The sequence below is a fragment of the Copidosoma floridanum genome, unplaced genomic scaffold, assembly GCF_036245765.1.
Source record: "Copidosoma floridanum isolate Cflo_tuat_1 unplaced genomic scaffold, Cflo_Japanese_pri ptg000030l, whole genome shotgun sequence".
Classification (NCBI taxonomy): domain Eukaryota; kingdom Metazoa; phylum Arthropoda; class Insecta; order Hymenoptera; family Encyrtidae; genus Copidosoma; species Copidosoma floridanum.
The window spans coordinates 22594626-22611256 of NW_028321907.1; the positions used below are offsets into that span (position 1 = coordinate 22594626).

Sequence of the window (16631 nt, forward strand, 5' to 3'; positions counted from 1 at the left end):
GCCTTGGTTCGACAGCTGGCCGCGGCGGGGCGCTCGAACCACTGGAAAAAAGTGGGCACACTCCGTAGGCCGTAACTGCTAACTGGCCGTAGCATGGCAGTCGCAGCAATCTCCCTACTAATCTCTGGCAATATTAAGTAGTAGCAATGCTTCCATCTTTTCTGCAGAGTGCTTGGCACTTATTAAAGCATTTGATTTTATCTTAGCAACAGGAAGCTATTCCTACCACATTTCTTCAGACTCATCAAGTGTATACTGACAGCATTAAGCAGTTCTCAAGGCCTTAAATATGAATCTCCACTACTTAATTTTTAAATTCAAAAATAATATTCTAAAAGCACTAGAAGTGGATGAAGTATTTAAACTAGTATGGATTCCATCGCATGCAGGAATAATAGGGATTGAAGAGGTGGACAAAATGGCCAAACATGCAGCAGAGAAGGGTTCCCCATCGAATCAAGCGATCCTCCCTACACCATAGAGGTATAAGAATAGAGGAGAAAAGGGGGCGTGATATGCGACAGCAGAATTCGCTACGTAACGAGGCATCTGTCTTTGTCTGGCAGTTATGTTATTGGTCGAGTCATACATGAGATTGAATCAACTGTAGGATTCAGGACGAAGAAGTAGCCAATAACGTGGCTTTGGCAACAAGGACAGATGCCCCGTTACACTTAGTTATGCTGTCGCTGCCGCTAATGGGCTAGTATAGCGCTTTTCCCCTCTATTCTTATACCTCTATGCCCTACACCGATCTTGAGGATAGGTTTCGTAAACAATGCATGAGCAGAGATTAGTATAGGGAGATTGCTGACTGCCATGCTACGGAGTGTGCCCACTTTTTTCCAGTGGTTCGAGCGCCCCGCCGCGGCCAAGCGGCCGAACCAGGCGCACATTTTTTTTTTTATTTGAGAAGCACGGTAGGGGTATGAGAAGAGTGGATTCGCGTGGAAATGTCCATATAGGCGCACATTTTGGAGACGCGTGGAAGGGGTATACCGAATGTGCGCCTACGAGGAGAGAAGTGGAAATATCGGCTATATAGCTGTATATATCTGAACGCACAGCCAAAGCAAGCGACGACACGAGTTTTGCTTTTTTGAGAGTCTTTGGACTCTGCAACCGAGTACATGCTATGTATATATTTAACTGACTTGCTCTCGCTCTGGCTTTAATGTTATCCATAAATCTTAATTAATTAAATCGTGGAACTAAATGCTCATTAATTATATACACATAATTTTGATTTCAATACATTATGTTTTAACTCTCCCGTACTCTTAAAATTCCCAAATCCATTTATGTTTTCAAAAAATTAACCACTAATTTATTAATTGCACACATCCTAACTTCTGTAAACTGTAGGACAAGCTCCGGAGGATATCCATGAACATATATGACTTCGAAAGAATTACAACTCATCCTTCGAATAGCTATGATGGGTAAGGCTTATGCCCTTACATAAATTGTTTTGCACTTAAGGGTTCAAATCCACTTTATGGTAGATATATATATTTTTTTTTTTTTATTCAATGTATCATTTTGTCTTCATTTCTTTTATTTATGTTTCGTTAAAATATATATATGTAGTCACCATTTTTTTTCGGATACATCAAAACAAATTAAATTAATATTGATACTTTGATACAAGGCAATTCTATAATTTTATAATACTAAAATAATCTAATAATTTAATCTAAAATACGCACTATTTATAAAGACTAAAGAATCTACTTTTATGTTTGTACATATATATATGTAGTACGAATTTTGTCAATGCAACAACCACAAGATTTTGATAAGGGATGTAAATATAAGCTCAAAAATATAATATATGTACGTAGTTAAATATTCACGTATAATTGGATGTAAGTTGAACTTTACTGGTAATGATCATATTTGAAATAATCGTAGTAAAAGAATGAGTTTTCTTCTGCCTTCGGCTTTTTTTTGTCGTAAATAGGATGTTCACAATTTCTTAGGAGTTTTAAAATACACAAATTATATTAAAATCCTTAAAAGTTATTTTAGTATTATAAAATTATAGAATTGCCTTGTATCAAAGTATCAATATTAATTTAATTTGTTTTGATGTATCCGAAAAAAAATGGTGACTACATATATATATTTTAACGAAACATAAATAAAAGAAATGAAGACAAAATGATACATTGAATAAAAAAAAAAAAATATATATATCTACCATAAAGTGGATTTGAACCCTTAAGTGCAAAACAATTTATGTAAGGGCATAAGCCTTACCCATCATAGCTATTCGAAGGATGAGTTGTAATTCTTTCGAAGTCATATATGTTCATGGATATCCTCCGGAGCTTGTCCTACAGTTTACAGAAGTTAGGATGTGTGCAATTAATAAATTAGTGGTTAATTTTTTGAAAACATAAATGGATTTGGGAATTTTAAGAGTACGGGAGAGTTAAAACATAATGTATTGAAATCAAAATTATGTGTATATAATTAATGAGCATTTAGTTCCACGATTTAATTAATTAAGATTTATGGATAACATTAAAGCCAGAGCGAGAGCAAGTCAGTTAAATATATACATAGCATGTACTCGGTTGCAGAGTCCAAAGACTCTCAAAAAAGCAAAACTCGTGTCGTCGCTTGCTTTGGCTGTGCGTTCAGATATATACAGCTATATAGCCGATATTTCCACTTCTCTCCTCGTAGGCGCACATTCGGTATACCCCTTCCACGCGTCTCCAAAATGTGCGCCTATATGGACATTTCCACGCGAATCCACTCTTCTCATACCCCTACCGTGCTTCTCAAATAAAAAAAAAAATGTGCGCCTGGTTCGGCCGCTTGGCCGCGGCGGGGCGCTCGAACCACTGGAAAAAAGTGGGCACACTCCGTAGCATGGCAGTCAGCAATCTCCCTATACTAATCTCTGGCATGAGTGACAATGAATCGAGCTTGTTAACTATGTTTCAAACTAAAGGCACAAATTATCACAAATTTTTTACAACCCTAAAATCAAACCCTTGTTCCATAGTTATAATAGGTTCTTTTATCCACCTTGGAGCGCTCCGATCCGAGGCCTCCAAGCAAGTGATCTAAGACTTGCACTTGCAGGTTCAGGTCAGATCGCCAATATCGCCATAAGCCCGTGTGAGTGCAAGAGAGAGAACATATTTTCTTGCATCTCTCTCGCACTCGCACGGGCTTATGGTGATCTGGTCTGAACCTGCAAGTGCAAGTCTCTCATGTACAGGCTCCCTAAATGAACACGAGTTCTTTGTCAGAGAACTCGGACCTCGGAGGCCTCCGAGATACTTACCTGTACTTACACATATTCGCCGAAATTATATTCGGGTGACTGCGACCATTCTACCGCCTTAGAGGTTAAACATACAGCTGAAAACCCGACCAGAAATCCGAGCATAAAACGAGCGGCAAAGAATGGGATTCGGCTGAAATCGACTCCTCCAGATGTCGGTGTTGCCAAGAAATTGAAAAAAAAAAAATAAAATAAAATATTAAAAAAAATAATAAAATATTAAAAAAAATAATAAAATATTTTAAAAAATACTACAACGTAACGTGTTTGCTTCTCGAGCGCTGCATTAGACATTTTTTTCACATTGAACAATGGAACAAACCTTGAAAAAAGAACTTTTTTTTTTTGTAGAACGAGGAATGGGTACACAAGTTACAAGTTAGATTTTAAGCAGGAGCTAGATTTTTTCTCTTCTTACCAGACGTATACAAACTGTGACATTAACAAGAATAAAATTACATTAACTCAGATCGATTTTGAAAAAAATAACATTTTTGCCTTTATTGTATAAAAAGTGTAGCAGTTACATAGAATTTGTACTTCTTGGCAGTCAAAAGTTCTTGATTATTTCTGTTACTAGAAATTCCGTAATAATAGCTATTAACAGTACCAAAAATTTATTGTACTAATACATCCTCTTTTATTTTTTTGGCTAATTTAGGTAAAATGTAACAGTATCAGTATTAAACAAGAGGTTAAAAACGCGGGCAACAAATGTTTCTTCTAGAAAAGAGGTTTCCTGACAGCTGTAATATTTACTTTTATTATATCTCAAGTACGAATTTGACGAGTTTCAAGAGCACTGTACTCATACTTAGATATTGTTGAGATTAACGACAAAGCGTGTAGAGTACACAAAATTTTCTAGTTGTTTACAGCTTTCGGTTTAGTTTTCATCTGGAATAGGAGACACGACATTATTAAAAACTGATTTTTTTTTAGTGCGATGGATCAGATATAGATGCAGAATATCTAACAGCAGTTACTGAACAGCACTTTTTTAAACTTTTTGTTATAAAATGTTTTGGATCCACCATAATTAATTCTTTTGTCGATAACTTTTTTTTTGCAAATCATTTTTACTACTGCTGTTTACATTCATTCGAGTGACCTTCCTGTTGTTTCCCACCTGTTGGCACATCGGATCCATCTTCCTCATCCTCATCCTCATCTATATCATCGTCATCATCGTCTCCATCTTCATCGTCGTAATCTTCATCCTCTTCCTCGAGACCTTCTCCTGTAAAATTTACAAGTAGAATAATTATTTAGGCCATAAAAATAGATATAATTGAGAGACATTCACATACATACCTGTATAATACAAAACAGCCCTAGGCACTATTCTTTCTCTAATGTAATGACCAACTTCGAAATCAGATGTTAATAAAACTTGAATATCCTCATCAACCTCTGCTTCAGAATCTTCAGGCACTGTAAATTATATGAGAAATGTATAATATATGAGAAAACCTAAACTGAAATTACCTATTAAAAGTAGAATTTTTGAAATCCATACCAATTGGTGGTGTAAAGAAATTGAAAAACGAATCGTTTTGAACAGTTTTAGTCACTGTACGCATAGAGCCTCGCGACTTGTGTTTCTGATTTTTTTTAATCGTTTTGATTGTCACATTCTTTCCTTTTTTCCAATCAATAGAGCATCCCTGAAAAATGGAAAGATATTTGTCAATGTATTCTATTAGTTAAAAATTTTAAAACAATTTATTTTACTTTGCACTTAAAAATTTCAGGTCCTTCAAAACTGAATGGATCATCTTTCTCTGGAACACATTTCATATAATACTCCTTTGTGAGAACTGAATTAGAAAAGTGATCATTGGAAGAGAAATGAAATTCTAACACAAAACCCTAAAAATAAAATAAATGAGATCCAATTAATTAAAGACCTACAATAAAAACAGATACACTTTTTGAGTAACATACCATGGGATCTTTTTCTAAAAATATAACTTTAATGTCATACAAATGTTTCAAGATGGGCTCATCATGCTCTTGGACCATTTCTGCTAGCATACCAACATTTTTGAAAATCGTGAGCCAAAAGTCAGGAATGCCTTTAACATTTATATTTTCAGCTCTGCAATAGATAAATAATGTTACCTATTTGGGTAAACTACATGACATTTTCTTAAGTTGTTTAATAAATTATACTACTTAGAAACACTTTAGAGACACAAAAAATTCACTATAAGAATAACAACTGTCAACTTTTACAACGAAAATGGATTAATTAAATGTTAGGTCATGATGATAAATACATTTTTTAATTACCAGAATAAATCAACAAAAATCAAAAATGATGAAAAATACTATGTGTCACATCATAAGTTGCACAAGTTTGCCTCATGCACAAGCATTTAATGAAAATAATAAAGTTGCGGGAGACTTACAACATAAAACATCAAATCAAATAGTAAAACAAAATACGCAGTTATTAAGCTTTCAGCAAATAGGAATAGTTCCGTTGATTTATTTTTAAGCAATACTCACTTGTCTTCTTTGACTGTAGCTTCATCTGCAACTTCTATCTTTACTTTGGATTTTAAATTTTTTGTTATCTCTTCTTCATCTTCTTCACTCTCCCATTCACACTCTTCATCATTAGGTTCACAGATACCAGATACAATGTTACTTCTCTGCTGGTAAATAGGTGCGCACAACTGATAGTAACGACACTCTAAAGCATGCACTTCCTCGTAAAATTTGGCTTCGATGTTTGTCGATTTCAACTGAAGCTGCTTCAATGCTTTTATTCGTCTTTTTACACAATCAGGCAGGTTCTGCAAAATTTTTAATTAAAAAAATGTTAGTTTGCCTTAAAAAGTCATGCTCGAATATGAATATGATAAATAAACTTATCACAGCATACATCAATATTAAAATCATTATCTCGGGCCTGCAGAGCTGCTAAAATAGATGAATGGATCTTTTTGTTAGATTGAGTACTCTTTTGAGTCTCCTCGTGCTCTTCTTCTGCTGCTGACTCCATGTCGCTGGTGTCCGCACGCTCTGGATCCGTTGTCATTTTGGCCAATAAAACTATAAACAAACACGTACGGTTATACAAAAATTGTAAATCAAAACATATGTAAGAGAGCACTTGAGAGAGAAATATCGCCTGGATTAAAAAAGCCAGACCACGTGGTTAGGGCTGTACTTGTACATGAAACGAAAGAGCTGTTTATCAATCACGTGCCCGTATGTATGCCTATAATTAAAGCATTGTGGCGAACTAAGTTTCAAGTTAAGCAAAAGAAGAAAGAACGATGCTATTACATTCATCATGTTGTCAATTCCTAAGATCCATGGTAACTGAACAAACGTAATCTGTTGATCATCTTCATATATTATCAACACAATCACACAGTAGCGTACCTACTAAAGCATGCGCTTTTTTTCCAACGACGATTATTGTGAGTACGCTTAATCAAGCAAAGAAAAGAATTTTGTTTTATTTCTAAAAGTGACGATAATGCACGTTAGGTACCTTTTTGATCAGATGGTCAGACGTCTATCTTTTTTTTAACAAAGTCTAGAGTCTAAAATAGAGCACGCCAAGGGCCAAATTTATCTATGCGCGCATATAATATATACAAATACGGAGCGATCGCTGCCAGCGGGTCTTCCTGTATCCTTGTCTATAATTATAGGCATGTAAGAGGTCTGTAGACTGTAGACTGTAGACTGCTCCTTCCTATGTACCATAGATATGAGAAGTATAGACTGCTTGTTCTTATTCTTATGTACGGCACTGAACGACTGGAGCACAACTAGAGAGAGAGAGAGACACAACATCGAACGTGGGTATCTGTCTCTCTCGCACATTGCCAATGCCAAGTTGTGCCAAAGGTAGGAATGTGCGAGAGACACTTACCCTCGTTCGATGTTGTGTCTCCTTCTACACGGAGAAAACAAACAAGGTACTATTCTATGATTCTCAAACCTAATAATTGTTCGATTACTTTTTCATGCTATATTACCTCAAATAAAAGCAATAATAGTCTGAAATTCACATGAAAATCAGTAAAGTCAGTAACTTGGCAATAATACGACCAACCAGCGTTGGGTTAGGCGGATTCAATATCGGAAATTTTTCCCTATGTCGTATATATAGCTATATGATCTAGGGAGAAAGTTCTGTCGAGCAGACAGCACAGCAGTGAAAGGGCATTGCTAAAGACACGCGGAAATTAAAAATTGTAATACTAATAACACAAGTGCTTATCACCCAATGACCCGGGGCGCTAACTGGCCTCTCTATTAAATAATAAAGTATTAATTATTAACACAAGCGCCTATTACCTAGTGACCCGGGGTGCTTACTGGCCACTCTGTTAAATAATAAAGTATTAATTATTAACACAAGCGCCTATCACCCAATGACCTTGGGCGCTTACTGGTCACTCAATTAAACGATATATATTATGAATTAATAGCACAACGGTCATCAGGTGATAGGTGCTTGTGCTGTTAATTAATGTTATTTAATAGAGAGGCCAGTAAGCGCCCTGAGTCATCGGGTGACAGGCGCTTGTGCTATAAATTAATAATATACATCGTTTAATAAAGCGACCAGTAAGCGCCCCGGGTCACTTGGTGATAGGCCCTTGGGTTATTGATTAACCTTTTATTAATTTATACAGTGGCAAGTAAGCACCCTGGGTCATTGAGTGACAGGCACTTGTGTTATTAATCAATAATATATAGCGTTTAATAAAGCGACCAGTGAGCGCCCCAGGTCATCGGGTGGTAGGCGCTTGTGTTAATAATTGATATTTTATCATATAATAGTGTAGCCAGTTAGCGCCCCGGGTCATTGGGTGATAGGCGTTTGTGTTAATAATTAATATTTTATTATTCAGTAGAGTGGCCAGTAAGCACCCTGGGTCATCGGGTGATAGGCGCTTGTGCTATTAATTAATATTTTATTATTTAATAAAGCGACCAGTAAGCGCCCCGGGACGTCGGGTGATAGGCGCTTGTGTAATTAATTAATACTTTTTTATTTAATAGAGAGGCCAGTTAGCGCCCTGGGTCATTGGGTGATAGGCGCTTGTGTTAATAATTAATACTTTATTATTTTATAGAGAGGTCAGTTAGCGCCCCGGGTCAATGGGTGATAGGCACTTCTGTTATAATATTCTAATTTTTAATTTTTGCGCGTCTTTGGCAATGCCCCTTCACTACTGTGCTGTCTCCTCGACGGAACATTCTCCCTAGACCGTATAGCTATATATATATGATCTAGGGAAGAAGTTTCGATATTGAATCCGCCTAATCCAACGCTGCGACCAACATGCACCGTTTACCCAGTACTCTACAGCACAATCTCTGTTACGCCATCTGTTAATTGGTATAGTGCAGCTAAAATATTTGTGTAATTCTCTTTCGCCTGTTCATCCCATGCCACGGTGTAGGATAAGACCGGTGCTACGAAATATTACGTCTGCTGAGTCACAATTTCGTAGCAGTAGGGGAGGGTGGGGCACTGTCGTCACCTATTTTGTTTTCGTTAATTAGAGAGAACTTATTGTTGATGAGATTACTTACACACACGCATTTTAAAGGTAAATATCTCAAGAAAGGAATTCCACTGTAAAAAAAAAAATCATACAATTATCATTTTTGTTCAGTAAAATTAAACGATCTTCTAGTGGGGCCCAATTCGTCAAGGCGGGGTATAGTTCGTCATAAGGGGGGGGGCAGAGTTCGTCATACTCTCGCTAGGCACGGATCTGACTGCAGGTAAGGTTAGGTACAGTGCATTTATTTCCATGATTCTAAGTGATAAACACTTATTTGTATTGAAATTACTTGTTAAATAATATTTTTCAAATGCAAATAATGAGTTCAATTGCTCTAGATAAAAAGAGAAAGGTTTATTGAACTAAAATGAAAAAATTTTATTTTTTTTGTAGATTTATTTTCTGTAGTCTCAATCACAGTATTAAGTTTTTTAATACTAATAAAATTAATTAGAAATTACGTGAAAATCGACGCGAAATTACGTGTTTGCTCTTCAGTTGTGCTTGTGTTCTGCACTTTATACTGAAGAGTTGTCCTCAGGATTCCAAACTCTGCAGCAGTAGATTTGATCGATTATCCATCACGAACACTTTGTTTCGCTAAATTCATATTCTCATCGGTCCAATCATGAGAATGCAACTTTTTTTTTATAATTACTCACCATAGTCAACAAAACGAGAACTTAACCTACAAGTACCTACTGCTGCGCTTGCCGGTGATGAACTGTGCCCCTTCACAAGTGACGAACTGTGCTTATCTTACACTTTTTTTAAAATTTGCAATAACTTTGTTAATATTTATCTCATCATAAAAAAAAATGGATTTGAAAGTTTAGCAATCAAGCTTTCAAACGTCTATGATAGAAAACACGTAAACTTATAATTGTTCATTCAGCCAGTGCTGAAAAATTCTTGTCCGACCATCATTTTTTGCTCAATTTTTCAGTTTGATTTTATGAAAAGGTAAAATAGTTTTTTCGTATAAATTTTTGAGATGATTTAAGTAAATGCATTTAAGAACCTATTTCAACAAAAATGAAATTGCAATATGAATTATTAAAGAAAAAATATCGGGTGACGAAGTCACCCACATGACGAAGTTCGCCCCACCCTCCCCTATCAAGTTTTCCACCAGATGGATCAGTGTCGAAAAGGTAGTATATATATGTAGAATTTATACATATATGTATGTGTATACATATGTAACCGTTTCAATATGTATGTATATACATACTACCTATACATCGCTAAATATCTAATAATGATAGCGCGTACTGGTAAAAAAAACTGTTTTCTGAGTAGAAAATGATATTCGTACCTCGTATCAAAAAAAGTTAAACGTCAAAGTTGTAGATAATTTAAAGATCTACAACTTTTTTGTTTACTATTTGTTAGTATAACCTCAAAATTTTGTATTATCATGTAAAAAAGCGAGAAATCACCTTTTAATCATTTATTTAGTATACATTTTTATTAAAATTAAATCACAAGTGATTTGTTTTCCAATTTAATCTCCTGAATGATGAAAAACGAATTTTCATTAAAGAAAAAAAAAAGATTATTGAGCACTAGACGAAAAAATAATAATAACAATGCTCGACGTAACATCAACACGTAAACTGTTTTTTGTTTTTCAAATTTTTTTATTGCTACTTTGTTTTATTTTGTTTTAGTAACTGTATGCTTTTATATAAAAACAGATTTTTCATCTCTTTGATTTTTTGGAATTTTTAAATTTCGTAGGGAAGCCTGCCTACAGTGCGATCTATCATTCAAAGTGTTACTCACGCTACTCGCGTACATTTCCCGTACTACAAGTTCGTTGGCTTTTGGATTAGCTGTGCGTTTATTTTGGTCCGCTACCAAGACATGATCTCACTCGTTGTAATTTAAAGTTAAATTATTTTTACTTTGTAACAATGCCACGGAAAGAGGCACGTAAAATGCAAAATACTAGTTATCGATCAGACAGATGTTTTAATCCTTTTAATTTCAAACATCCAACAACCTACACTTCTGATTTGAGGACAGTAATTAAAAACAAGCTTTTGAAACTGGACTTAGCAATTTCGTTAGATGCATTACCACAAAAAATTTGTTCTTCTTGCTAAAAATATAAGATACAAAAGAGAGTGACAATGAACTACCAGAATTAGAACGTACAATATTTTGATTTTTATATTGAGTTCAGACATACCTAATCCCTCGTAGAATTTTAGGTTGATGTTTTAGTCTAATTTTTTTTTAGATGCTACAAAAGGAAGATTCTTCAAGTGAAGGATCTGATGTAAAAGTTGGGAGCCGTGACGGTACATCTGGATTTTCGGGAGATAATCCATCTTTGCAAAGTGAACGAATGGATTTTTTCAACAAAGGATTAAGATTCTTAGGATCTTTGCCCATCATAAAACAAAAACCATCATCGAAAAGGTTTTTGCAAGAAAAATCAAAACAAATATCGTCCGCAATTGATAAAAAAATTTTTAATTTGAGCCAAGATGATTCAAATCATCTTAAAGCAGATGACGACGAGTCCTCGATAATAAGTGCTTTGCAAGAAAGTTTCAATACTTCGGCCGACCACGTTCATAAAATTAAAATTTTGACTATTTTTCGATCGTGGTCTTATGAAAAAATTGAGGACACATTTCCTTCCGCAACTCGTCACATGATAGGCATAGCAAGAAATGTTGCTCAAGATAAGGGATTAATTAGGAATTCAAACCCAAAACAACATCCATCTCTAGATGAAAATGTTATCGATACAATTGTTAGCTTGTACCAGTCAGAGGACTACACTCAATATATGCCCGGAAAAAAAGATTACGTTTCGATAAAAGTAGATGGCAAATCGGTACCTATCCAAAAAAGACTAGTAATAAATAATTTAAAAGAATTGTTTAAAATTTTTACTAGTACGTATCCCAATATAAAATGTAGTTTCTCAAAGTTTGCTAGCTTAAGGCCGAAATATTGTGTTTTGGCAGGTGCTTTTGGTACTCACTCTGTTTGTGTATGTCCTGTACATGAAAATGTTAGTTTATTAGTGAGTGGTGCCAATTTTAAATTACTTACTTTCGGTTCTAAGCTGGCTTTGATCAATTACAAGGATTGTTTGGATCATATTGTATGCAAAAACAAAACGACTGATTGTTATTTAAATTCTTGTAAGAAGTGCCCACGCGTGACGAAGGTTATTGAGCAACTGGAAGAAATTTTTGAAGAAAAATATATTGAAATTGATACCTACAAACAATGGATTACGGTTGAAAGAACCTTATTGCAGACCCTAATATCTCTAGTTGATGAATAGTTACAGAAGTTAAGTGAAGGTTTGCAAAAACTGTTGATTCATTCATTTTTGGTTAACAAACAAAAGGATTTTTTAAATGAGATGAAAAATAAACTTAGAGAAAATGAATGTATCGTAATTTGCGACTTCTCATAAAATTATGTTTTTATAATTTAAAGTTCGGTTCAGGGTATACATTGGAACAACGATAAGGCAACCGTACAACCATTGTCAATTTATTATAGGAATGACTTGGATGAATTACGAATTTCAAGTTTTGTTTGCATTTCTGAATGCCTACATCACGACACTGTTGCCGTACATCCATATCAAAAGCAGTTGATTGCATTAAATAAAATAAATTTACCATGTGTTAATAAAATAATGTATATGTCTGTCGGTGCGAGTGAACAGTATAAATATAAAAAGAACTTCATTAACCTCACTTATCACTTTGAAGACTTTAAAAGCAGAGTGGCATTTTTTCCTCACTTAACATAGAAAGGGGCCATGCGACGGAATAGGCGGGACTGTACTGCCAGAGCAAGTCTTCAGAGACTTAACAATTCCATTCGAACGCCGCGAGAACTTTTTGATGGCTACAGAATCACAGCCAAATATTACTTATCGTTATTCTACAAATGATGATTACGAAGACGAAAGAAGATTAGTGTCAGAGAGATTTTTGAGAGCAACAACGATTAAGGGAACGCTAAAATATTATAGCATGGTTCCACTATCTCGTCAAGAATTAGAAGCGAGGCTGTTTTCTTTGCACGAAAAAACAAATATTGTGAAAATTATCAAGTGACATAATTTTGTAATGAAACCGTAAAAAAAGTTTTACTTGTACATGAAAATTTTGTTACATCCATAAATAAATATTAAGCAATCATTATGTTTACTTGGTTTTTTATTACGAATTTTTATTAATTCAATAAATTATAATTTCTTTAGTTATTATTGCTCATCTCCGTTTTACAAGTAAAAAATTACTCTTAATAATTGATAAAATGGTGATTTCTCGCTTTTTTGCATGATAATACAAAATTTTGAGGTTATACTGACAAATGGTGAATACAAAAATTGTAGATCTTTGAATTGTCTACAACTTTTACATTTAACTTTTTTTTGATACGCCGTACCGATATTTTATACTCAAAAAACGGTTTTTTTTTATTATTACGCACTACAAATAATAATATTTCAACAATAGAAATTGAAAAGTCTCCATATTTTGAAAACATGATTTTTACGTAAAATTTGACTCAAAATACGATGGTAATAATAAAAACTTAATTCATTTTGGGGGCAATGGTTAAAAATTGATTAAAACAATTAAATTGTTAATAAAAACATTAATTTGTTGATAATTAAAAAAAAATTTTTTTTTTCTTAAGTTCAACTTTTTAGCTACAAAAGTGCCATTGGTGAAAATTTTCTAGCTCTCAAGGATTCGGAGCTATACATTGTTTAATATGAGTCTCCAACCACTATTATAAAATTTGTTATAACTTATAAAATCGAAAATAGGCGATGAAAAAAATTCCTTGGACATGTATTTCTTATTTTTCAATATAGAAACTGGAAAAAATTTTTCAGCTGAGTCAGAAAGGTCAAGGTCAAAATCTGTTTAAATTGTAAAAGAATCACCCATATAACAACTATTCCAATTTTTTATACGAGTCAGGGACTTAACATTTTTTATTTAAAAAAACAACTATTGGGGCATCGATTATTTCGAAAAATCTAAATATATTATTTTGTACTTGCTTAAATGTTACTTTTTTTTCTTAGAAATACAATTTTTAAGCTCAATTAATGTCATTTGAAAATATTCTGTCTTCATTACGTGAGTCTAGAACACTTTATATAGTTGAGTTATTCTCGAAGTTAAAATAAAGAAATTAAAACATTTTTATGAAATATTGAGATGACTGCAAGAGTGCTACTTTGAGAAAAGATAAATATCATTATTTTATCAAAGGCATATAGAAAATAGTTTGATAAAAAGTTCACTAATCGTGGCAAGAAACGAGTGAATTTTAAAAACTACATAGTCAATGCAAAGTAATATTTGTCAGTACAAAATCCAATAAAGCCTTGGACTTATTTATAATTATAACAGTCATCGGATATGAGTTACCAATTTACTGAAATATTTTTTTTTTACTAAATTAAGGATTGCTGTAAGTTTTTGTATAGAATGTTTTCTTATGGTGTCTATAGTGTTACTAACTTTAATGACTAGAATTACTGAAGCTGGTAAGGGCACGAAATACATGTAAAAATACATGGATGTTCTGAGGAAGGGGGGGGGTCCGGTTAGCGGACGGTCTGCGGTTGAGACTGAATGAAAACCAAAAAATTGTCTACTAATCGGACGTCTATAGCAAAAATATCTTTACGAGTAAAAATTTTATTAGGTATAAATGTTCAAAAAGTAGAAAAATCACTGGCTAAACTGTTGCATAGCTGACACCTGAATTTTATAATGTAGCAAATCATCAAAAACATTCGATAAATTTTAAAATCGAACAAAAAAATACGTTCTGTTAGTGGAACATATTATGTCGGATACACTGTCAAAAAGTATAGTGACTAAGCTAACGAAACAAATCAAAACAAACGTTAAGAAAATACAACAACATATAAACTAGATTCTTTCTAAAAAATGACTCCATTCTATATTACGTGTGTCCATACCGTAGACTGTGACACTATAAAAGTTTTACTGCTGCTTCTTAATAACAGATGGCACTGGTAGTACATTTTTTTAACTGTACGTCACTGTCGAAGAAATCGTGCATGTATCACAGTCGATAAGGTAGGCGCTTACATTACTTATAGAACCAGCATTTGTGATCGCAAGTTAAAAAAAGTTAGGTACTCATACAAAATATGTATAACAGAGATACCGTAATATTGTTATTTAAGTGACAAACAAACTTAAGGAGGTTCGGTCATTTTTACCGGGGGGCTTAGCGGGTGTGCGGGGGCTCCCATAAGACACTGTATTTAAGTGAGTTGTATTAACCGTACATGGAAACGTCCGCCTACTGCATCACGGTTAATTTAAGTTTGTTAAACTCGTCAGTGCTTAAAAGTCAAACCATTTAATGTTATGAACAAATTACGGTACACACTGTGAAGCAGCTTATTTCCGATAGTTCGAGTAAAAAAAACTTGAAAACACGTTGTTTGCATGATATAAAATAACGTAATAAAGTAAGAAGAGACTCAACTTTCATCAACAAAAGGGTGTCATGAATTTTCGAAAAACTAACTTTTTTTGCACAGCATTTTAGTTTGAAGTCTTCAAAAGGCTAGGCCAAGTTTCAGATCATGATTTCAGTTTAACAAATTCTAAAAGCAATTTTGTAAAGACGTCCCGCTCCGTGTGCAAAGACCAGCTGACAGCAGACGATGCTCGGTTCTCTCCCATACACTTATCATAAGACCTGCTCGCGACTTTGTTTATGTTTGCACAGATATTTCTCATAAATGTCTGATAAAGTGCACATTTTTTGATACGAGAGTCTTGCTGAAAAGTTAAGCTATCCATTTAAACTTTTTCTTATCATGAATAAATCTCTAGCCTCGAAATTTGTGCAACAAAGGCTAAATAATCGCTTTCGCCCATAAGAGCAATGTTAAATCATGCAATTTTGGAGATTTCTTCCTTGAAAATTCAGCTGGTAAAAAATACTGAAAAAATTTATATGTACTTCCACTATGTTAAAGTACAGCATTAATTTTTTTTAGCGAATGAAAATCAGTTAAAAAACGACCAAACCTTCTTAATGCAGACTAAATTTATTGCGTGTTTTTTACAATTATTTAATATTGATTATGTACAGAGAGAGAGAGAGAGAGAGAGAGAGAGAGAGAGAGAGAGAGAGAGAGAGAAAGAGAGAGAGAGAAAGAGAAATACATATCTAAATTTAAAGATACTTATAGTAGTACTATATAAACTTATCAGCATCCCTTGATCCAGCCCTCATTAGTAGACTGTTACTATCATACAAAGGATTACACGCTTTACTTGTATATATGATACACACCCATACATGTATTGAAAATTTATGCAAAACTGTGCATTGCTATAAATTTTAGTTAAAAAATCTTATAAATGTACAATTATAAATCCTGTGATTAAATCATTATTAATTGAGGTATATGCATCACGACAGGTACACCGTTTGTTACAATTAAAAAAATAGTTTGATGTCAGTCAGGTAGACTGATTTGCTTAGGTTGGCAACATTTTTTTGGTCTTTATATATATATGTACTAGTAGGGCTTCGCCCCCGGAGCGCTCCGCGGGCCAACCCCCCCTTTTATTGTGTTATAAGTGTAATTTTTTCAAAATAAGGTTTGTATTAATATTTTCTAAGGCCTTAAAAAATAATAAAATTAATTGTTAGTATGAAAATAATATGTTTAAGTATATTTTGCAGAATTCGGAAGACTATGGCATTTTTTG

At 33.9% G+C, this 16631-nt stretch overlaps 1 protein-coding gene across 4 annotated transcripts in view; it reads right to left on the bottom strand.

Moving 5' to 3' along the window:
* Positions 1–3774: 3774 nt before the first annotated feature.
* Positions 3775–16631, bottom strand: part of Nap1 (Nucleosome assembly protein 1) — a 39391-nt gene continuing 26534 nt past the window's right edge. Inside the window, exons 2-9 of one of the 4 annotated variants that reach the window (XM_089596196.1) lie at positions 6198–6367; positions 5819–6108; positions 5252–5405; positions 5039–5176; positions 4824–4971; positions 4619–4738; positions 4434–4544; positions 3775–4201 (exon numbers count right to left, since the gene is read on the bottom strand). In XM_089596196.1, the coding sequence (XP_089452322.1) occupies positions 4191–4201; positions 4434–4544; positions 4619–4738; positions 4824–4971; positions 5039–5176; positions 5252–5405; positions 5819–6108; positions 6198–6367 (1142 nt within the window). In that variant the 3' untranslated portion in view covers positions 3775–4190. Of the gene's footprint in view, positions 4545–4618; positions 4739–4823; positions 4972–5038; positions 5177–5251; positions 5406–5818; positions 6109–6197; positions 6368–6604; positions 6686–6815; positions 6987–16631 lie in introns of those variants that run through there. The other 3 variants (XM_023392312.2, XM_014351806.2, XM_023392313.2) reach the window with 3 other exon arrangements.